This window comes from Chiloscyllium plagiosum, unplaced genomic scaffold, assembly GCF_037043375.1.
Source record: "Chiloscyllium plagiosum isolate Xiang-an unplaced genomic scaffold, Cpla_swu_hap1 HiC_scaffold_30, whole genome shotgun sequence".
Classification (NCBI taxonomy): domain Eukaryota; kingdom Metazoa; phylum Chordata; class Chondrichthyes; order Orectolobiformes; family Hemiscylliidae; genus Chiloscyllium; species Chiloscyllium plagiosum.
The window spans coordinates 11,222,172-11,246,956 of NW_028270168.1; the positions used below are offsets into that span (position 1 = coordinate 11,222,172).

At 40.5% G+C, this 24,785-nt stretch overlaps 1 protein-coding gene and 1 long non-coding RNA gene across 6 annotated transcripts in view; one reads left to right on the forward strand and one right to left on the reverse strand.

The window, feature by feature from the left end:
* Window positions 1–16,014, reverse strand: part of LOC122563376 (transmembrane protein 200A-like) — a 77,295-nt gene extending 61,281 nt beyond the window's left edge. For 3 of the 5 annotated variants that reach the window (XM_087976731.1, XM_087976730.1, XM_043717116.2), the window contains exon 1: window positions 14,296–14,756. In XM_087976731.1, coding sequence (XP_087832857.1) covers window positions 14,296–14,327 — 32 coding nt within the window. In that variant the 5' untranslated portion in view covers window positions 14,328–14,756. Of the gene's footprint in view, window positions 1–14,295; window positions 14,757–15,498 lie in introns of those variants that run through there. The other 2 variants (XR_015752114.1, XM_087976732.1) reach the window with 2 other exon arrangements.
* A 3,719-nt stretch (window positions 16,015–19,733) lies between these two features.
* On the forward strand, window positions 19,734–23,596 carry LOC148142134 (uncharacterized). Its single transcript, XR_015752117.1, has 3 exons — window positions 19,734–19,780; window positions 22,723–22,847; window positions 23,241–23,596. It is a non-coding gene; the product is annotated as an uncharacterized LOC148142134 (long non-coding RNA).
* Window positions 23,597–24,785: the final 1,189 nt, after the last annotated feature.

Genomic DNA, 24,785 nt, shown 5'->3' on the forward strand with positions numbered 1-24,785 from the left:
TTCTCACACACACACACACACACACACACACACATACGTTTATGGGGTGAATTAGCATTTGCAGAATTGTATTTGCAGAAACATTTTATTTTGCTTAAGAAGCACACAATCTGCAGGCAGTCAATCCATGTAACATTTTATAAATTCCTACTTTAGAAATAGAACCAAGTCTGATTCAAGATTGGAATACAGACACTCTAACCTCACAGCTTTTAATGCATTGTCTGAGCTGAGATGTCACTTTTTTAAAGAAAATCTTAAATTATCTCAGGAATGTGACTTGAAAGTAGTTCTGGGAATTACATATTAATGAATCAAAATCTGCAACCCATTCTAAAAGATGAAAGACTTAACAGCAATCTAAGTTTATTCAACATACCATATCAGTTGCACGACACTATGATCTTGTGCTATAAATTCTGTGCCCACCAGCTACCTGATGAAGCAGCAATCCAAACGCTAGTGCTTCTGAATAAACCTGTTGGACTATAACCTGGTGTTGTATGATTTTTAACTTTGTCCACCCCAATCTGACACCGGCACCTCCTCATCACAAATAAAAGATCATAAGCACAAATTATAAAATTCATTTGGAGATGAATTTTAAATTGTTATTCTTGGAAGAAATAGAAGTACCAACTTCTACCACAGAAGGACCAACTAATCAGTTTTGGTTGAGGTATTCAGTTACATGAAAAAGGTGACGTAAAATCCAGAAAATCCCAAACCTTTTAAAAGAATTCAGGTATACGGACATTAGCAATGACTCCGCCCCAAGTGGGGATGGGGTCTTAAGGTGAAAGTCAAATATGGACACCTCACCCTGACTTACTTTGTGGGATAGGAGGCTGAGAGTATTTACACTTTACAGGGCATACAAGTCAATTTCAGGGGAAGCCAAGCTGCACGTTCAGTTTCAACTGTGGCTGAGTTAGTATTAGTCTTGCCTTTGAATCACAAGTTTCCAGCTTCAGCTCTCATTCCAGGTGGTACACAAAAATCAGAACTGAGGGAACTGCCAGCTATTCAGCACTCTCCTCTTGTCCAGAATAAACATTGTTTTCCCTTTGCATTGGTTTTCTTGCAAGTTGTCCTGATGAGTGTATGAGGAAAGGTTTTGAGAAATTTGTCATTTTTCTCAACAATGTACCAATTCTGACTTTGAATAATTAATACTGAAGCTTTTATTAGGCAAACCTCTAATATATTTACTTACAATCAACTGGGAATATAAAATACAGAATTTACTTGATAGTATAGAACTGACCAAAGCTTCAGTGTAGTACTGAGGGAGTGCTGTGCTGTTGGAGGAGAAAGATTCTTCCAATCTGCCGGTTTGGGTGAATGCAGGTGCTCATTTGAAAAAGAACAGCAAAATTGCCCTGGCTAATATTCATCCATCCATCAGTGTCACAAAAACGGACAATCTGATCATTCTCACAGTGCTGTCTGTGGGAGCTTGCTGGATATTAGCTGCTACACTACAACAGTTGACTCCACTTCCAAAGGGCTTTATGTATCTCATGGTTGTGAAAATTGCTTTAAAAAGAAAGACATGCATTTGTAGAGAGAGATATTGAGAACCAGTTAACCTTTCCTCATCCTTGACCTTTATGTTGTTACAGTTAAAATACATCAAACCATTCCATAATGGACTACAACATTACATATTGACCTAGAGAATGGTTACATCAAGACACAGCCTGATAAGAGACATCATTTAAGTGCCAATGAAATCAACTTAGCAAGGAAGTAACTGTGTCTTAGCATCAGTTTGTTCAGTAACCGCCTATGCTTTTTTTCTGAAAAAGTCTTTAATCTTTCAGATAAAAAAAACTAACAATTCTGAATTTGCAGAAGTGAACAGTAATTAGTTATATTATTATAAGTAAATATCACTGTGATTTTTAAAAAAAAATCTGGGACAGCTGGGCACCCTTTGGCAGACCCAGATGAACATCATCTGTTGGATTACAGTGTTTCACAGAAAGCTAGAGCTTTACAAAGCAATTTCATTTTCTGAGGTCACCAGATGGTGAGATACCAGGTGTCATTTGCCAGCCATTCTAAATAAAAAAAAAATTGTTTCCTTTGAAATATTAATAACATTCTTCATTTTGTGACAGATGCATTGCGTCTAAATGAGTTTAGTCAAAAGAGTATTCCTTTCAGGAATAGAAGCACATGTCTCTTAAGGGAAAATGTATCACAGCTGATGGCCGGGAGAACATTTTCACACCATCAATGTTCATATAAAACAGCAAGAAATATTCAATCATTTTGTTTCATATTTCTTTTACAACCCAAGTTACACTGATCATATTAACCAACCTTTTAATAGGGGTTTTGGTTTATGGTGAAGGAAAGGTTTGGTTAATAATTTAAAAATAAAATACTGCATCTTCTTTTGCTTCAAATGTCATACATTGAATCTCATGCTTGGATATTCTGATTATAATAGAACTTCAATATTTAAGTACTTCAATCTGATTAAAAATAGTGTAAAAGCCTGGGGCCAAGTGAAGGGAGTTACTGAAGGTTAATGAGATCAATTATAGACAAATTATTGTTGGCAGTTTGTCTGAATACAAACCTCTCTTTTTTGCTAATAGAATTGTCAATATTGCCTACAAGTCAATAGAAAACTTTTGGGATTTTGCCATAAATGAGCCCAACATTCAGGATTTCTGGGATCTGCCCGGGCACAGCACATTGTAACACAAGTTTTATATTAAAGACATCAGATTTCAAATTGAATGAACACGCTATTTTACCAAAAACAGAACTGAATCTCTCAGGCTGAGAATGAAAACTTTGTTTTGGAATAAGTAATTGCAAAGAACAATCAATCAATTATCTAGTCTGTTTCTTATATTTGTGTGCAATATTGTACTGTATACTATGAAATAAATTCTGTATTTTATAATTCCAGTTTCTTGTAAGTAAATACATTACGTGCTTTATCCAAAGAAAACTTCCAGTATTAATTATTCAAAGAGTCAGAATTGGTATAATGCTGAGAAAAATGACATTTGTCAAATCTTTTCCTCATACATTTATCAGGACAACTTGCAAGAACGTCAATGCAAAAAGAAACAACATTTATACTGTACAAGAGGAGAGTGCTGAATGGTTGGTAAGTGGCCCAATTTCCATTGAAAACCTTCTGTTTCACTGACTCGAGCTTCATGGGCATTCCACTTCCCACTGCCCCCTCACAGGCACCAACAGCTTCTTGTTGACCAGGATACACTCTCTTCAATTCTCCCTCTTGCTGCCCACTCCTATTTAGGAAACTTTTTCAAGGCCTCCCACATTCTACCCTCTGTAATCTTGAGGTCATTCCAAATGCTGTTGCCTCTGTTGGGTTTTAGCTCACACCCATTCACTCTGTGCTTGTGCAACATTGGCTTCTGGTCAAGCAATACTTTAGTTTTAAAATTTACACTCTCCTTTGCAAATCCTTCCATGGTCTTACTCCACATCTCTGAAAACTCATCAAGTCCCACAACCCTCTAAATGATATTCACTTGTCTAAATCTGGTTTCTTGAACGTTATGCTCCAAATTGCTAATTGATAAAGGAAGAAACCAGAACTAATCTCTCCAGTCAGTGGAGATACGGAAATATTACTAGTAAAAGCATATCATGAAGGTCAAGTTGCTCAAGATTGTTTCCAATTAAGATATTGCATAGGAGCTTATAATCAACATTTTAAAAATGACAATATGATTTTAAACTGGGCCCATTTATCTTCTGTCCATTAACCTCAGCTGAAGCCTGTAAGTCTTCTTGACTGCCCATGTGAAATACTATGTTGAAGCAATTCATAAAAGACTTACATTTCTATAGCACCCTTCACAACCATCAGACATACCAAAGTAATTTATAGCCATTGAAGTACTTTTGTACAACTGTAACATGTAATACAGCTGCCAATACACACTCAGCAAACTCCTAGAAGCAGGAATATGATAATGACCATATCATCTGTTTTTGTGATATTGATTGAGAGATAGATATTGACCAGGACACTGGGGAAAACTCCCCTGCTTTTTTCTGAAGTAATGCCATGGGATCCTTTACTTCCAGCTTGCAAGAACAGTTAATATCAGAGTTGAAAGAATATTAACTACAATGTATAGCATTGGGCAACTCAGTAGCTAATTAATTTTAAACACCATAAACTTGCTTTTCATACAACCTAAGGATTTGTTACCCAGATACTGGGTAAATTAAATATTCGGAAAGGAATGTTGTATGAATAACAAAGCTTTTATTGCTTACATCTGTCAAAATATCCCAATCTATACCACGTTTCACTTGCAACATGCCAATTAAAATAACGGTGGTACTTTGCAAGTTGGTGATGTCAATGGCATCAATATGTAAAGTACTGTTTACAGAGGCTGCACTGTTCCAGACTTGCTTTCTCACAAGAAAACAGGAAGCTGAACTATTTTTGTTTTGATTCCTATGGAGTCAGGCATCTGCTGAAAATCCTCCTGCACATTCCACAAGGTGTTATCATTTTGGCTGCTCTTGGCTATGAAAACAGGCATGTTGGTAAGTAGTTAAGAAAATAAGAATAATAATTTCATTTCCTCCTTTTATTTACTAAAAATATCCACATTCTTTCTTAACCCTAATTCCACTTGTACTCAGTATAACTGAGAGGAAAGGAGAAGCACAGAGATATTAGCAGCCTTTGTGACCCAAGGTTAAGCTACATGTAGACAATGTTTGCAGATCATGAGAGAATGATCATCACTGCACAACCTGGAATCTACTCTGAGCCAAGCTTTCTGATAAGAGACATTATCGATTAGGCTGCTCCACTGATACAAGGGATATTTTATTTGACTTTATTTAATCTTTCTAGGTTAAAAGGGAGATCATTCAAGCATTTATTCCTAGATTTTACAGCAATGAAGTAAAATGAAGTATTTTCTATGTTCTGCACCTAGTTCACTCACACTTTGTGGAGAGATGATTAGAAGCTCCTGCTGTGCCTGGCCTCAGAACAGCAACTCTTCCTACAATTGTGTGAAAGTTCAGTTCTTCACACCAACAATCTTTGTGGTCAGTTTGAAAGATATTTTGGATAAATTATAGACTATTATAGACTATTATAGAAATGAATATTCAAGGATACACGTCTATCGTAAGGACAGACTGACGGGCAGAGGGGGTGGGGTGGCCATGTTGGTAAGAGACGATATTCAGTCCCTTGCGCGGGGGGACCTAGAGTCAGGGGATGTAGAGTCAGTGTGGATAGAACTTCGAAATACTAAGGGTAAAAAGACCCTCTTGGGAGTCATCTACAGGTCCCCAAACAGTAGTCTGGATGTCGGATGTAAGTTAAATCAGGAGCTGAAATTGGCCTGTCGCAAAGATGTCACTACAGTTGTTATGGGGGATTTTAACATGCAGGTAGACTGGGAGAATCAGGATGGTATTGGGCCTCAAGAAAGAGACTTTGTGGAGTGCCTCAGAGATGGATTCTTAGAGCAGCTGGTGCTGGAGCCGACCAGGGAGAAGGCAATTCTGGATCTGGTATTGTGTAATGAACCAGAATTGGTCAGAGACCTCGAAGTGAAGGAGCCATTGGGAAGTAGTGACCATAATACAATAAGCTTCAATCTGCAATTTGAGAGGGAGAGGGTACAGTCGGAAGTGACAGTACTTCCGTTGAATAAAGGGAACTATGGAGCTATGAGGGAGGAGCTGGCCAAAGTTCAATGGTGCAATACCTTAGCAGGGATGACCGTGGAGGAACAATGGCGGATATTTCTGTGTATAATGCAGAAGTTGCAGGATCAGTTCATTCCTAAAAGGAAGAAAGATCCCAGGAGGAGGCATGGGCGGCCGTGGCTGACGAGGGAAGTAAAGAAACATATAAAGTTAAAAGAGAAAAAGTATAACATAGCTAAGATAAGTGGGAAAACTGAGGACTGGGAAGCTTTTAAAAAGCAACAGAGGATTATTAAGAAGGAAATACGCAAAGGAAAAATGAGGTACGAAGGTAAACTGGCCAAGAATATTAAGGAGGATAGTAAAAGCTTTATTAGGTATGTGCAAGGCAAAAAAATGGTTAGGACAAAAATTGGGCCCTTGAAGACAGAAACAGGGGAATATATTACTAGGAACAAAGAAATGGCAGAGGAATTAAATGGGTACTTCAGATCTGTGTTCACTGGGGAAGACACAAGCAATCTCCCTGAGGTAACAATGGCTGAAGGACCTGAACTTAAGGGAATTTATATTTGCCAGGATTTGGTGTTGGAGAGACTGTTAGGTCTGAAGGTTGATAAGTCTCCGGGGCCTGATGGTCTACATCCCAGGGTACTGAAGGAGGTGGCTCGGGAAATTGTGGATGCATTGGTGATTATTTTCCAGAGTTCAATAGATTCTGGGTCGGTTCCTGAGGATTGGAGGGTGGCTAATGTTATACCACTTTTTAAGAAAGGTGGGTGAGAGAAAGCAGGAAATTATAGACCAGTTAGTCTGACCTCAGTGGTGGGAAAGATGCTGGAGTCTATTATAAAGGATGAAATTACTGCACATCTGGATAGTAGTAACAGGATAGGACAGAGTCAGCATGGATTTATGAAGGGGAAATCATGCTTGACTAATCTTCTTGAATTTTTTGAGGATGTAACTATGAAGTTGGACGAGGGAAATCCAGTAGATGTAGTGTACCTGGATTTTCAGAAAGCTTTTGATAAAGTCCCACACAGGAGGTTAGTGAGTAAAATTAGAGCCCATGGTATTGGGGGCAAAGTACTAGATTGGATTGAAAATTGGTTGGCTAATAGGAAACAAAGGGTAGTGATAAACGGCTCAATTTCGGAATGGCAGGCAGTGACTAGTGGGGTACCGCAGGGATCCGTGCTGGAACTGCAGCTTTTTACAATATATGTTAATGATATAGAAGATGGTATCAGCAATAACATTAGCAAATTTGCTGATGATACAAAGCTGGGTGGCAGGGTGAAATGTGATGAGGATGTTAGGAGATTACAGGGTGACCTGGACAAGTAGGTGAGTGGGCAGATGCATGGCAGATGCAGTTTAATGTGGATAAATGTATGGTTATCCACTTTGGTAGCAAGAACAGGAAGGCAGACTACTACCTCAATGGAATCAATTTATGTAAAGGGGCAGTACAGAGAGGTCTGGGTGTTCTTGTACACCAGTCAATGAAAGCAAGCATGCAGGTACAGCAGGTAGTGAAGAAGGCTAATAGCATGCTGGCCTTCATAACAAGAGGAATTGAGTATAGAAGCAAAGAGGTGCTTCTGCAGCTGTACAGGGCCCTGGTGAGACCACACCTGGAGTACTGTGTGCAGTTCTGGTCTCCAAATTTGAGGAGAGACATTTTGGCTATTGAGGGAGTGCAGTGTTTCACGAGGTCAATTCCTGGAATGACAGGATTACCTTACACTGAAAGACTGAAGCGACTGGGCTTGTATACCCTTGAGTTTCGAAGATTGAGAGGGGATCTGATTGAGACGTATAAGATTATGAAAGGATTGGGCACTCTGGCAGTAGGAAACATATTTCTACTGATGGGTGAGTGCCGAACCAGAGGACACAGCTTAAAAATACGGGGTAGACCATTTAGGACAGAGCTCAGGAGAAACTTCTTCACCCAGAGAGTGGTGGCTGTGTGGAATGCTCTGCCCCAGAGGGCAGTGGAGGCCCAGTCTCTGGATTCATTTAAGAAAGAGTTGAATAGAGCTATCAAAGATAGTGGAATCAAAGGTTATGGAGATAAGGCAGGAACAGGATACTGATTAGGAATGATCAGCCATGATTATATTGAATGGCGGTGCAGGCTCGAAGGGCTGAATGGCCTACTCCTGCACCTATTGTCTATTGTCTATTGTCTATTTACAGACCAAAAGTCACCTGTCCTCATATTTTTCTGCATCAACTCAGTGTCAACTTTTGTTTGATGACTGCCACTCTGAAGTGCCTTGAGAACTTTACTCAGTCAAGAGTGGTGCATTTTCCATATAACACCAGTGACTAAACAGCAGTAATTCTCACTGGCTGCAAAGTGCTTTGAGACATCCAATAGTTAAGACAAGCCCTTTCTAAATGCAGTTTTTTCTGTTTTAATCAGAAGTTATAAAAATGTAGGTATTAGGAACCAAAAACAAGATGCCCAAACTTATTTCACCCAAGACAAGATGCTAACAGAGCAAGGAGTGTGTTGTTCCATTGGCCTGATCCAAACTGTAATGATAATCAGTCTTGCATCCTCTAGATTTACAGTGATGCCAAGTTAACAGCACTCAATTGTATCCGTACTCTATAATGGTCTCAACATGGGATTAGACAAGTAATGCTTGTGTGCCTGTTTACCACGAGTGCCAGTGAAACATTGTTAGAAAAACTCCATCAGGACAATCTGACACGTAAATGTTTAAAGTTAATGTACAGATTATCCAAGAACTTTTTATATTTACTTTAATAAAAGTTGTTTCGGTAATGATTCAGTTTCAGCTTCAGCACAGTCTCACACTGCTCAATTATTGTGGAGATGCACAGTAGCTGTGGACATGCAAAACAGCAGATGGAACCCAGATACAAAATTCACATCCTGGAAACCATTTTCACTGATGGTTTGGAGGATGGAGAGAAATTGAAACAAGGGCCTACCCTGATGCATACTTTTACAGTAGACATAAATGTTCTTGAAGAGCAAAAATGTATGCAGATTTGTCAAATTACTGTTGCTTAAATCCCTTGTCCTTTAACTGAATTTTTAAAAATCCTGCCGGTAACTGTCAATCAAAATAAATCTACTCTGGCAATTTAATTAGCTGTTTGTTGACATAACCCTTAGCGCTATCATTATATAATTATTAATATTCATCTAACTTGCATAACCTTGCTTTTCTACAGGGTAGGTGTGCATGTTTACAGTTTGACTGATGGTTCGCCGAGGTTATTAAAGGATTAGCTATCTTTGATACATGATCATGAATACGTTTGTTTTTCTGAGGAGTTTAGTGGAGAAGGCGTTTGGCACAGTTGGCTTCAGTCAGAGCATTGAGTACAGGAGTTGGGGCATCATGTTACAGCTGTATAAGACATTGGTAAGGCCACATTTGGAGTACTATGTCCAATTCTGGTTGCCCTGCTATAGGAAGGCTGTTATTAAACTGGAAATGATGCAAATAAGACTTACAAGGATGCAACGAAGACTGAAGGGTTGGAGTTATAGGAGAGGCTGGGACACCTTTCCCCTGGAGCATAAGAGGCTTAAGGGTGACCTTGTAGAGATTTATAAAATCAAGAGGGGGCATACATAAGGTGAATAGCCAAAGTCTTTTCCCCAAGGTAGGAGAGTCCAAAACTCGAAGGCATAGGTTTAAGGTGAGATAGAAAAGATTTAAAAGGATCTGAGGGGCAATCTTTTCACACAGAGGGTGAAGCTGCCAGAGGAAGTGATAGAGGTGGGTACAATTACAACATTTAAAAGACATTTGGATAGGTACAAGGATAGGGAAGATTTTGAGGGATATGGGCCAAATGCAGGCAAATGGGACTAGTTCAGTTTATGAAACGTTGTTGGCATGGAGGAGTTGGGCTGAAGGGTCTGTTCCATGCTGTAGAGCTCTGACTCTAAATGCGTTGAATAGGCTTTCAAGAATGAATATTTCTTTTAAAAAAAGGTTGTAATAAATATTCAGAACTTTGTTTTACTTCAGCTCAGCATGGTACCTGAGTATTTTACATTAGGGGCATTGAGATGGATGGGAGGGAGAAAAATTAACATGTTAGCTATAATGAGCTATGATCAGGTGGAGGACATGAAATCACAGAGGGACCAAATGCTGGCACTCCACCAATCTGCATCTGAGGCAGGGGCTCAAATCCATCCGGCAATCGTTACCTTTCTTGCCCCCAACCCCAGCATAAAAATGCTGCCATTTGGGCACTTTTTCCCCCAAGAGAGTGCAATAAGCTCACTACATTCGGGGGTGAAAGTCCAGACTCAAATTACAGTGCATTAGTTGGAAAAACATTACCCATTTTGTGTTCGTAACAAGGCTTCACACTGATGGACAGCATATTGTTTAATGATTTATGACCTTGCTCCTTGATATGAGAATGTCAATCCCCTACCTGGTTTCAGGTTTATTTCAGACATTTTCATTCTGTATTACATTTGGAGCATCAGTTGTGGATGAGCTGAGAAGAACTAAATGCAATCAAAGACTTTGAGTTGTGTATTGAAGAGGAATTGAAATTGAGTGGGCCTATGTTTTCTAGGGTTTAGAGAAAGGAGGTGATCTCATTGAATCATTTTTTAAAGGGCTTGATGACAAAGACGCTAGAAGAATTTTTCAGAATTAAAGGTCACAATCTCATGTTTGTTAATATCTTATAGGGTCTCTCAAGGATGCCTGAAACCAAATGGAATTAGCAAGTAGGCAATGGTTGTATGTTAACTATGGTTAATTGGATGAGAACTGGGTACATAGGAAACAAGTAATCAGTTTCATGGGAGTTTGTGAATTGTGAACTTGGAATGAAACACTGACCAGAAAGATTCATGACTAGATCCTATCTATCTAGCAATTCTTAACCTCTGATCTTTAACAATGGTGAGCAGTAGGGCCATCGAGGATTGAGATAAGGAGAAACCTCTCCACTAAGAGAGTGTTCATCTTCATAACTCTCTACCAGGGGACTTTAGATGCTGAATGGTTGAGATTAACAGATTTGTAGACATAAAGAAATCAAAAGTGGGGCAGGAGATGAGACATGGTTTTATTGGATGGTGGAACAGCTTGAACACATGGCAGACCTCCTTTTTCCAGCTCTTATGCAGAATTTAAAATAGAAAATGTAATTAATTGAATTAGTTTAACTTTGTCAAAAACTGTGCAACACGTCTGGAGGTTTTAAAAATACACATAGGTAATACACAAAGCCCTTAGTGTAGGACATAAGATCGAAGAGGCCAGTCAATGCCTTGAGTGTGTTCTGCTAAAGAATTCAACTAATCGGAGTATCAATATCATTTACCAGCCTCTGTCTGATATGCATTGACACTTAATCAACAGGTTTGAAAAGTTACATTGATCATGCAGCCTTTGGGACAGGTTCTACACCGGTTTTTGTATGAACAGTGTCAGGAGGCAGTGGTGTGGTGGTAATGTTGCTGGCCAAGTCATACAGAACTTCAGGCTAATGTTCAGGGACAGGGTTTTGAGTCCCACCATGGCAGATGGTGAAATTTGCATTAAATATTTGTCTGGAATGAAGAAAAAGGCCAATGACCAAATAACCAAAATCCATCTGGTTCACTAATATCCCTAAGGGATGAAATCTATCATCCTTAGCTGATCTGTCCTATATGTGACTCCAGGCCCTTAGCAATGTGGTTGATGCTACACTGCTCCAGAAGCTACTTAGTTGTAATTTCTACAAAGTCTAAACGAGGGAATTAAAATGGACAGATGACCTGGCATTGTCATTGACCAGCATAGATCAATGGCAAAAAGAGCCCTGACAAATCTGTGAAGTTTTCCTAACCAATATCTGGAGACTTTTGCATAAGTTGGAAGAACTGTTCCACAAACTAGTCAAGCAACAGCCTGACACAGTTGCACTCACAAAATTAGATGTGACAGATCTGTAGATATATACATCCTTTTCCTGTCACATTGGCAGGACAGACGCACAGGATGTGGGGGCACAGTGGTGTAGAGTCAAGAAGAGTTGCCCTGGAAGACCTGGACTCCAGACCTCCAACTACTGAGGAGAAAGTGAGGACTGCAGATGCTGGAGATCAGAGCTTAAAAATGTGTTGCTGGAAAAGCACAGCAGGTCAGGCAGCATCAAAGGAACAGGAGAATCAACATTTCGGGCATAAGCCCTTCTTCAGGAATGAGGAGGGTGTGCCAAGCAGGCTAAGATAAAAGGTAGGGAGGAGAGACTTGAGGGAGGGGCGCTAGGAATACTATAGGTGGAAGAGGTTAAGGTGAGGGTGATAGGCCGGAGAGGGGGTGGGGGTGGAGAGGTCAGGAAGAAGATTGCAGGTCAAGAAGGCGGTGCTGAGTCTGAGGGTTGGGACTGAGAAAAGGTGGGGGGAGAGGAATGAGAAAGCTGGAGAAATCTGCATTCATCCCTTGTGGTTGGAGGGTTCCTAGGCGGAAGATGAGGCGCTCTTCCTCCAGGCGTCGTGTTGCCATGGTCTGGCGATGGAGGAGGCCAAGGACCTGCATGTCCTTGGCAGAGTGGGAGGGGGTGTTAAAGGGTTCAGCCACGGGGCGGTTGGGTTGGTTGGTGCGGATGTCCCAGAGGTGTTCTCTGAAACGTTCCGCAAGTAGGCAGCCTGTCTCCCCAATGTATAGGAGGCCACATCGGGTGCAGTGGATGCAGTAAATGATGTGTGTGGAGGTGCAGGTGAATTTCTGACGGATGTCCATACATTGGGAGACAGGCCACCTACTTGCAGCCTCCTCCATCGCCAGACCATGGCAACACGACGCCTGGAGGAAGAGCGCTTCATCTTCCGCCTAGGAACCCTCCAACCACAAGGGATGAATGCAGATTTCTCCAGCTTTCTCATTTCCCCTCCCCCCACCTTTTCTCAGTCCCAACCCTCAGACTCAGCACCGTCTTCTTGACCTGCAATCTTCCTCCCGACCTCTCCGCCCACACCCCCTTTCCGGCCTATCACCCTCACCTTAACCTCCTTCCATCTATCGTATTCCCAGCGCCCCTCCCCCAAGTCCCTCCTCCCTACCTTTTTATCTTAGCCTGCTTGGCATACCCTCCTCATTCCTGAAGAAGGGCTTGTGCCTGAAACGTCGATTCTCCTGTTCCTTTGATGCTACCTGACCTGCTGTGCTTTTCCAGCAACACATTTTTCAGCTCCTACTACTGAGGTCCACAACAACATAGGTGCCAGTCTTCAACCAATTGGACTCACTCCAATGATATTAGGAAGCGGTTGAAGACTTTGATACTGCAAAATCTATAACAAAATCCCCTAAGCCAAAGCTGCTCCAGTACAGTTACAACTGACATGTCCCCCACAACGTGGAAAATTGTCCACATATGTGCTGTGGACAAATCCAACCCAGCCAATTATCCTCATTTCTACTCAGCCAAATGTCAGAAGGTATGTCCAAAAACCACTTGCTCAGTGGTGTTCATTTTGGGTTCTGCAGGACTGCTCAGCTTCTTTCCCCAAACATGGACAAAAGAGCTGAACATCAGAGATAAATGTGAAAGTGACTGCATTTGAAATCAAGGCAGGTTTGATTGAATGTGGCATCAAGGTGCTTTAGAAAACTAGGAAAAGAAAGCCTCTACTGGTTGGAGTCAAACCTAACACAAAACAAGATGGAGAAAGTGAGGACTGCAAATGCTGGAGATCAGAGCTTAAAAATGTGTTGCTGGAAAAGCGCAGCAGGTCAGGCAGCATCAAAGAGCAGGAGAATTGATGTTTCGGGCATAAGCCCTTCTTCAGGGCATAAGAAGAAGGGCTTCTTCCTGAAGAAGGGCTTATGCCCGAAACGTCGATTCTCCTGCTCCTTTGATGCTGCCTGACCTGCTGCGCTTTTCCAGCAACACATTTTTAAGCACAAAACAAGATGGTCATGTTGTTGAAGATTAATTATCTCAGTTCCAGGAGACCAATGGAATAAGAAGTTGCCAGGGTTTGGAGTTCTTCAGCTGCTTCAGTAATGTCCTTTCCCACATTCAATTCAGAAGTGGGGATGTTCGCTGACGATTACGCAATGTTTAGCACTATTCACAACACCTCAAATACTGGAGCAATTTACAGCAAGGACTGGAAGACATTGAAGCTTGGGCTAACAAGTGGCAGCAAGTAACATCTGAAGCACACAAGTGTCAGTCAATGACAATCTCCAACAAGAGACAATCTAACCATCATCTTTTAACATTCAAAGGTTTTAGCATAACTGAATTCCCTGCTTTCTGGAGTTACCAAAGATCAAAAACTGAACTGGATTAGCCATAAAAATATTGTGGCTATTGTGCAATGAATAACTCAGCTTCTGTCTCCCAAAGCATGTCTACCATCTACAAGGCACAAGGAGACTACAGTAGGTACTACAATAAAACAAAGAACTGCAGATGTTGGAAATCTGAAAGAAGTGCAAGAGAAGCTCAATGGGTCTGGCTGCATTTGGGGTGAAAGAAACAGAGCTAACATTTCCTGTCCAGTGATCTTTGTTCAGACCTAGTTCTGAAGGACATAATTAGATAACCTAACGACCTTTGGAAATTGAGTACCTGGAGTAATTTTTGTCATTTTCTCTTAACATCCTGATTTAGAAACCACCATGACTTGGATAATTTGTCACTCTCAGGTCTCATTATTTTCTTTTTTTTGAACTTCTATAAATCCACAAAGTTCCTTCCCAATTTTAAACTCTTCTGACTGTTATTTTGTGGCTCCCAATCCCATGCACTTTCTTGATCTTAAATGTATAGTTTTTCGAGAAGAAAAATTACAATGTCAAAACTAAAGGAGTACAGATTGAAAATAATTCACAGAAAATGCTTAGGTGACACCAATTGTGAGGTAGGTCTGAGATTGTACAGAGGAAAACGGGATAGAGAACAAGGGAAGATGTGGGAGCATTTAAAATGACAAATTTGGTCTTTCGAAGAGCGACTGAAAATTCAAACGGGCGTGTAGGATATTGCAAGAGGGATGGAGCAGGAGGAGGAGGAGGAGGGAGAGGAGGGAGGGATCCAGAGCAGAGGCGGCACCTCCAACCCCTGACTCTCTTTGTCCCCTGTTCCCGTTTCAGTTGCCTGTCTTGTTCACTTCCCTCCGCAGGGACGCTTTCTTTTGTGTTCTAGTGTCGTTACTGCTTAAAACAAAACCCTCTGCTGTACGCATGGAAACTACAAGGAATAATGTGTTACCAGTAGCGACACAGAGAAGGAAGCTGTTTGCAATAAAATTGACAAAATAAAGACCAAACAAAATCAAGATGAAATGAGGCTGAAAGCTTGAGATGATAAAAACTAGGCCACACTTTGACCGTACCTGAGATGAAACAATAATGACTCGGACCAAGCACTGCTTTAAGATGCAATTAAATGTTTGGGTTTCATAGCGGTTTTTATTTGTCATTCAAAGTCCACTTTGAACTTAAGTGATCTACATTTAAGGCATTTCCAAATAATTCCTCTTTAATCAATAGGAATTAAATATTATTTTTAGTTAGTCTAAAGTGAACTATTGATGAAGGGTCACAGATTGGATTCCTGTCCTTTCACTTCTGTTAAAGTTCCTTTAAATTAAAATTGCAACCATAAACTTTCTGTCGGCAACAGTGAAAGCAGCCGGGCCATTGTGTTTCTGAGAGATTAAAACAAATTATTTTTCAGGCTCCTTCAATAAACTTCACTTTCACAGCGTGAAGCGACTGTTTTGTCAAATTCACGCCACAAAACAGACTCGAATTGGGGGTGGGTTCTTACCTTGCCTGTTGAAATAAAAATTAATCTCTCATGTCTCCCGGGATTGGTGCCGATCCCGGAGCTCCCCACTTCTCTGTGTCGCTGCTGGTAACACATTATTCCTTGTAGTTTCCATGCGTACAGCAGAGGCTTTTGTTTTAAGCAGTAACGACACTAGAACACAAAAGAAAGTGTCCCTGCGGAGGGAAGTGAACAAGACAGGCAACTGAAACGGGAACAGGGGACAAAGAGAGTCAGGGGTTGGAGGTGCCGCCTCTGCTCTGGATCCCTCCCTCCTCCTCCTCCTGCTCCATCCCTCTGTCCTTCCCCTTGCAATATCCTACACGCCCGTTTTTCACAGGGAACGTTATAGCGCGGCGTCAACGCGTCCCAAGTTGTCCTTCGCTGCTTCATTGAGTAACGCCAGCATCTGCAGACCTCACTTTCTCCTTAACGCCAGATCAAGTCAATCATGCATTTACAGCACATTCCTGCTTTGTACATTCCTTCCCCACTTTGCATTGACCGACTTGTCTATCAGAGATTGCTTCTACAGCACTGGCGTAATCTTTTTGCACAATCCCAGATATTAACCCCTCCCGTGGGATTGGGCGTTACACGATCGGCAATACTGCCCACTTCCTGCAACATTATTTCCCATTTTACTTAAATTTGGTCAGATTTATTTAAACTGTGGTATCTTTAACAATTGAAGTAGTTAGCTTCTCGGTGCTTCCCACAAGTGAGGGAAATAAACTGTCCAATTATACAATCATTCCTTGTAATCTATACAATATACAGGGACTAGTTCCAAATATCAATTCCTGTCGTTGCATTACAAGTGATTATTTCCCATTTTATAAAGAATACTGTTTCTCTGAATTGTAATGTTTGTGTTTGAATGCTGGTGAATCTCCCGTGGCGTTGCTGACCTGGACGAGGGTTGTGTGAAACTTGTGAGCAAACTGGTCGCTGCTCCTGAAGAAGGGTTATAATCAAGCTGGACCGTTCACTCCGTTTTCTCTTTTCGTCGACCTGCTGAGTTTCTCCAGAACTTTCCGCGTTTGGTCGCTGCCGTAGTTACAAATGGGTGATCGCAAGTCAGCCACAACATTTTATATTTACGTGGTTCCTGTGGGAGGTCTTGTAATGAAGTGTGTAATCTCTCTGTCTCTGAGGCCAGAGGCTTTGGGTTCAAGCCCCATTGCTGGTCAAGGAGGGAGCATTGGTAACAGGATCAGACTATGTGATATCCTATCAGATCGTAAGAACCAGAAATAGGCCATTTAGCCCCTCCAGTCTGCTCCACCATTCAATACAACCCTGGCTGATCTCAATTCCACTATGCTGCCTATTCCACGTAACCCTTCAATGCATTACTAACTTAAATTTCATCTTTCTCCTCCTAAAATTTACTCAACGTCTGAGTCCACCACATTCCTTGGTAATGAATTCCACAGCCCTTACAAGTAATCTCTGTTTTAAATCAACGAGGTAAAAACAATGACTGCAGATGCTGGAAACCAGATTCTGGATTAGTGGTGCTGGAAGAGCACAGCAGTTCAGGCAGCATCCAAGGAGCTTCGAAATCGACGTTTCGGGCAAAAGCCCTTCATCAGGAATCACTGATGAAGGGCTTTTGCCCGAAACGTCGATTTCGAAACGTCGATTTCGAAGCTCCTTGGATGCTGCCTGAGCTGCTGTGCTCTTCCAGCACCACTAATCCAGAATCTGGTTTAAATCTGCTCCCCTTATCCTAAAACTATTGCTTCTCATTCTAGATTGCCACACAAGAGAAACATCCTCTTGAATCTACTTTGTCAATCCCCTTTATCGCGTTATATGCTACAAACAGACGTCTCTCATTTTTCTAAACTCGAGCATAAGCGTAAACCGTTCAATCGCTCTCCTCAAGATAAAGCGCTCTATCTCTGGAATCAATCAAAGTGAACTTCCTCTGAACTGCCACAATGCAGTTACATCCCTCTTCAAGTGATAAATGCCAATGACAGGTGGTGAGAATGGGAGAGGTTCCTGGTCAGCTGTGTGATGGGAAGAAAGTGGAACCTCTACCATCACATCCTCATACCATTCACTGCTCAAGATTATAAGGTTGCAAGCGAAAGTATATGTTGCCACAGCAACTCGGTGCGAAGCTGATTGGCTGGATGGCCAGGTTGGATGTAAGATTGGTGCCAAAGCACAACATTCAATCCCCATTCCAACAGATTTACAACCTGACTCCATGCTCTTGCTTAGAGACAGTACTGCCTTTGGGCAGAGGAGTTAAAAAGAATGACCCCTTTAAAAGTAATACATCCTGAGGGGCTTCTCAGGATCATTATAAATCAAAGCTATGGGGGTGGCACGGTGGCTCAGTGGTTAGCACTGCTGCCTCACAGCGCCAGGGACCTGGGTTCGATTCCAGCCTCGGGCGACTGTCTGTGTGGAGTTTGCACGTTCTCCCCGTGTCTGCGTGGGTTTCCTCTGGGTGCTCTAGTTTCCTCCCACGGTCCAAAGATGTGCAGGTTAGGTGAATTGGCCATGCTAAATTGCCCGTAGAGTTAGGTGCATTAGTTAGGGGGAATGAGTCCAGGTGGGTTATTCTTCGGAGGGTCAGTGTGGACTAGTTGGGCCAAAGGACCTGTTTCCACACTGCAGGGAATCTAATCTAATTAATTGGCAGTAAGTATCCCAATAGACGGGTACAAATGTTGATCAGTCACAAAGTTTGGCATGTGGAACGTAATGGACATATGGTAAGTGCAAGAGTTGAATTATAGATCAGGCAATTTCCTGTGGCTTTGTTTACTGATTCTACAATCGGGACTGTTAGCAATGCAAGCAATGTTAGCTTAAAACAAATTGCATTTTTAAGGCTATATAATATTTTGTCATTGCAGAGAGGGTCCACTTTGTCTAATCAAGTTGGAAATAATTTCAGAGCCAGGGAGTGCCATTGTTACAGCAGTTAACAATGAATATTTAGATAATATACAAATTAAGCAGAAAAACTTTACATGACCGCAACTGAAACTGTAAAATTATACAGAATGAAAAACATTGCTCATTCACCTTAGTAGTCTGAGTTAAAATCCAAACCAGACTGATGAAATATTAGATTTCTTTCTTTGTTGTCTAAATGGTTCAAACCTGAAACACCAAATTCCTGCTGAACTTTATCCTAAAACATAAAGCTATCCGAATTTGCCACTAAATTAGCAATGTCACTGAGATCTCAACTATTGCTGATGTGTAAAATACATTGTCACCTTAGTGCATTGGCTGGTCTTATGAGATACATTGTAGGGGAAATCAAAAGGAAAGCTTTGTTCGAGCTTTTTTAGATTATGGTGTTGAATAAAAGGAATAGTGCTTCAAAAGGAACTCGGGCCAGTCTATGTGAAGTGCTAAGAAGTCCTACCATCATCACTCTTAACAGAAACACTAAAATCATGGTTACAGCAGGTAAATGTCTTCTTCAAAGAACTCCATAGCCACCTGATGAAGGAGCAGTGCTCCAAAAGCTAGTGCTTCCAAATAAACCTGTTGGACTATAACCCGGTGTTGTGTGATTTTTAACTTTCTTCAAAGAACTCTTTTCAAGTTAACATAAAATAGCTTTCTCCATTAAAAAAATTAATTTGATTGTATTAAATTTTTAATACAACAGCTAAATGCCAGAAAGCATTATGAATTTGTTTGCATTAAGCTTCTTCCAATACTAATCATAAGCAATAAAAACAATTATTTTGCTGATCAGAAAAGATTTCTGTCCTGTACCAAATGCCATTCAAAACACTGATTAATTTGATTACATCAAAACAACTTTTAATACAGTAATTGTTGTAAGAAATTAAAGGTTCTTTGACATCATCCAAACTTGTAACCTTTTACTGCCTTGAATCTGAAGGCAACCGATGCATTGGGAACACCAACTTATGCAGTTTCCCTCCAAGTCACACATCACCCTGACATGTTCTTTCACCATAGTTGTGCGCACATCTTACAGCACCCACCAAACAGCTGTCAGAGTGTCTACAACACAGGGTCTGTAGCAGTTCAATACTTTCCCAAAGGCCATAAATACTGTGGCCTTCCCAGTGACATCCACATCATGTGGATGGATTTTTTAAAAAATTCATTTAATAACTTTTTAAAGAACAAGAGTTTTTCTTTACTTAAAATTTTTGGGGTTTCCTCTTTTTGACAGAGTATTCTCTGGCAGGATTTCCTCACTTCCAAGGCTCCTGCCAATTCTGTTTCCCATTTGATTGATAAGAGGCTCATAGTAAAACTCAAGGTGGGTTTTTTTTTCCTTACTCTTAAAGTGCTTTCACATTTCACGAGTCCAAATCTCAGTGCAATGGGTACTCTCATTTTAGACATGAGCTGGGACACGTTCTCAGTGTAGGCTGCTTCTGAAGACAGGAAGCCATTGATTTGTGCCAGCACAGTGAGCTTTTTCAACACTGCTGATGTACAAATAATTAATACTGTGTCATGATAGCAGCTTGCACCATGTACAAATAAGACAGATGAAAGAGCAAGTGTGGATGAAAAGAATTGTAATTGGTAAATTTTAAAAAATATTTTACTGGTACTATTGAGTAAATGAGGTTTGCATGTCAGGAGCTGTACTACAGTACTGTAGCAGCATCATTATTTTGCAACTTTGTGCTCTGTTGTCCCTAATCTGCTGTCTGCTGAGAGTTTCAGAGGTACAATTCTGATGTCTTGACCTTACCTAAATGACAAATCTTTCATTGGTGAACTCAAAACATTTTGAATAGATGCTCATTCATCACCAAAAACATTCAATGTTTCCATCACTGGCCCTACTACGGCTGCAATATGTGCCTGCTACAGTATTCAATGCATAACTCACAGAGGTGTTTTTAATAACAAATTCCAGTACAAGTAACCTCCACTACCTAGGGCCAACTGGCACTTTGAAACATCACCACTCTCAAACTACATTGCATCCTGATGTTACATATTTCTTGTTCCCCTGCTAGGTCAAAATAATAGAACTGCATCCCTAACAGAACTTTGGGAGTACCTTCACTGCACAGACCACAGGAAGGTAGCTGACACCTTCTCATGGGCAATAAAACCTGCTACTGATGCTGATATACTAAGAAGTTTTTTTAAAAGCTTAATGACTATTGCTAACTGAAGTAACAAGGTCAGCCAGCTGGACATCATAGAATGAGTTCCCTGACTGGGGCATTAATCTGGTCCAATCAGGGGGCCCTGGCTTTCATATAAAATGAGATACTGACACTCTGGTACTTGACTCTGAAAGAGGCAGTATAAAGTCAAGAACTGTTCGTGTGTAAATAAAGGGTGACTTGATGATTGGATACTGGCCTCTGTGGAGTTATTTTGCTAATGTGCTCAACAGAGTTGATGAACCTGATCATTTTCTCACCCATTGTCCATATATACCTTCCGGCAGTCAGTAGATAGATACCATTCAGAACGAGAACTCAAACAATTAGTTCCTGTGCCTGCAAATTTGAAGAAACTCCCAACTGCTGCTGAGGCTGAGATCAGGAAAGGACAATTTCTGGATTGATGAAAACATTAACTTAGTGATGTTTTTAGCACTAAACCATCAGGAGAGCTCTCACACTTGATTTCTCGTCTTCTCCGTGGATGTCTAACTTCAATTTGCATCCTCCTCTTTGTAACAGCATTTGAACAAAGAGCATTGGCTCCAGCATTGTCATACATTATGTTGTTAAATGTTAGTTATTTTCCTAATTGGCTGCTGGCTTGTAATCTGGCCACATGTATTCGAGTCCCTGAAATATTTTCCAAGGTATTACTTTGAAAAGTACGAAACCCCATTAATGTATCAACAGGACTTCCATCAATATGATAGATTTCAAAATAAAACAATCACTCACTGGATTAATTTTGATAAGTGATACATTTTAATTAGCAGAGAACTATCTAAAATAAAATGTAATAAATTAGAGCAAAGCCTAAAAGCACATGAAGCCACCAAATTCAATTACTTGGATATGGTACTGGAATATCAAGATAATTACAAAAAGCAAATTTTTATTAACCTATTTTTCCAATCCACCTGTTCAGAGATGTTATGACACACCTCTGGAGCAGGTGGAACTTGAACCCTGGCCTCCTGGCTCAAGGGTAGGGACACAACTATTGCACCGCAACAGCAACCTGGAAGGTTCTTTTTGTCCCCCAAATCACCCTTGGTTATATATATTTTTATTGTATGTTGTGAGACAGAAAGAAAAGATACCCTTGTAAATGAACTTTATTATGTATTTTTTTCAACACCAAGAAAATACCCGCGTAGCCAGTTGTATATTAACTGTTAAGGGCAATGGTGATATTAAAGAGTGAGGGTGGGGGTAGGGAGAAAGGGAGAGAACTACATTAAAATGAAGTTGGAGGGGGAAATAAAGCACTCCCACCTCCACGATGCCCACCTCCCCTCAAGGCATCGAGAGCATTGGTAGACACTGCATGCTCCCTCTTCAATGATACCTCAGCTTGAATGTAACTGCAGAAGAGGGTGAGGCTATCAGTAGAAATGACCCCCTCCACAGCCCACTGCCTAGAACTGTTTATCACCAGCCTGGCCAGGCTTAGGAGCAGACCCACGAGGACTTCCTCAAATCTGCCCACACCATTCCGCACCAGGCGCCCAAAGATCAGAAGGGTGGGGCTGAAATGCGACCAAAAGGTTTTCCAAGTAACTAAAAAGGGAGTGCAAATTCTCATAACCAATATATACATGGTCTATGGATTCCACAGCACTGAGCAAATTATTCTTAAAATTTGAAACTTCATTTATTTTTACTTAGATAGTAACAATGAAAACATAAGTCCAAAACCATCTTGTAGCTGCTGTTTAATTATTAATTAAGGCTAGCTTGCATACATGTTCAGCTTTTTTCATTCATTGACTTTTACAAATTGCAGTTGAGAGACTTAAAATTAGTAAGTGTGCTATTGTTCATTTCCTTTTGAATTTGATATTTTTCCACTGTAAGATTTTGAACACTACTGGTTTATTATCAAGTTCAGTCACATTTTAGAAACTTTTAAATATTTTCCATAAATTCTGCAAAATGAAAGCCATCTTTAAATGCTGGGTTGTAAAGCATAGTGCTTTCTCACAGCTGGGAAAAAGGGTCTGAGGGATAGAAAGATCAGGTGTTACAAGTTTTAATGTTGATGTCATTTTGCCCTTGACTACAGTTAACAAGTAATTATGCAGGAGACAATCATTTCATACACCATTACGTTGAATGGTCAAAGATGGATTTAAGAAGATGCTGAATAGATGCATGAGGGAGAAAGGAATACACAGATGCATTGAAAAGGTGAGATTGGTTAAATAGAGTGGGAAGTCATATGTACAATATAAATACTAGCATAGAATCATTAGGCTACATGGACTGTGACTGTTTTGTAAACTCTCTATAATTCTGTCTGATCCCTTTCTGACTATAATGAGTGAAGATAAAACAAAGTGATTGACCAGAAATTACAAGGTTAGAATACCACAACAGATTGTGAGCTAATGCAAGTCTAACCTTGCATGATCTGGAAAAATATAACTTGTTCATTATTCTATATTATTACAGTACTCAAAGACAAATATTATTCATTGAAATGTACCAATCTAGACCTGTTAATTTTTCAATTCTTAGCTATGGTGTAGGCATCTTAATAACTTGTCCACGTCTTAATTTTCTTCAATTCCCAAATGCCAGCATTGCAGGGGAGATCAAACAAACCACTTCTCCTTGAAGCATGGCTGCACTGACAATAATAACTGTGAGGACTTTACCACCAATCATACAGAATGGGTGACAACTTATACATCAAACTGTATCATATCTTGAGTCCAAATTATTTAATGACAAGGCAGAGGGATGAGAGAAATGGTAGCAAATCCTGGTCTCCAAATCCCAATACCACATGGTTTATCATGCTCCAGATGTCTAAAGATCTGTTGATATTGATTCAATCTATTCAGTCACGTGAAGATCCATGGAAGAAACCTGAAAACCTGAGTAAGTCATCCTCAAATCCAAGGACAGCAAACAGCTTTCATTTGCTGGGTTGTTCAACACTTCTTCAACATTTGTGTAAGAAGACCACAACGTCTGAGGATTTGGAAGTTCCGGTGTTGGACTGGATGGGCAAAGATTGGGTAAGCACCAAATAAACCTGTTGGACTATAACCAGGTGTTGTGTGATTTTTAACAAGTACTGAGATCAGTTTGCAAGGAGATACCATTGCTACAGTCCTATTTTATCACGTAGTTAAACATTGGTCTGAAGTTTGGGGTCAACAGTGAAGTGATCTTGTAGAGAGCTACCTATAAAGATTTAATGATCACCTATAGTAAGGATTTCATCTTTTCCAATATTAATTTCATCCTGTTAAGAGCTACAGGAGATTGATGGCATTCAGCAACAATAATGTCATCAGGCAGACTTCACATCCAATCACATCACAATATTCTCACAGACAGCAAACAAGGACCTTGAAAGTAGGTTTTGTTCACTTTTATCATTTTGCTAAAAGCAAAACAGAGATTTGGTCATAAGCAATGGCTGAAATATTTTTTATAAAATGAAAAATCTACATTTTTGTATATCAAGAAACAGAAACCGTCTACAATTAGAGCCCTATGGTGAAGCCCAAAGTCACTGAAAGCAATGTATGGATTTCCCCACTGTGCAAACATTGACACCAGGAGTTGATATCAGTTCCTCAGAGTAACAACTACAAACATCAACAGTTTTGCTATCATCACAACCATGAAACCCAAACCACATTAACGTCATAGCAGAATCTCACATTTCATCATCTTTCGACCAACAATCAGAATATCGGTGACATCTAAGAGGGGGCCAAGGAGAGTCTTGACTACAGTGACAGTGTCCCAACCTCTGGACCAGGAGGTCCTTGGTTCAAGTCCTGCCTCAGGATTTGATGGTCACAGAGGATGTTACACAGGTTGCGTAAAGCAAAAGAGGGAGTCAATAATCTTCACTTGGGGAAAACTCACATGGTCACACATTATATGGGTCAGGCATTTTCTTGCGACAAACCTATAAGTAAGTTACATTCTTGCCAAGCGAAGCTGAACAAAAACAACATTGTGGATAGATACAAAAAAAACATAAGTCCAAAAGCAACATTTATCTCATAGAGTTACAATACAAAGCGAAGAAATCATTTAACTGTACAGAACCTTAGTCAAATCTTCATTCAAAGTATTATATTTTGTTCTGGACATCTGGTC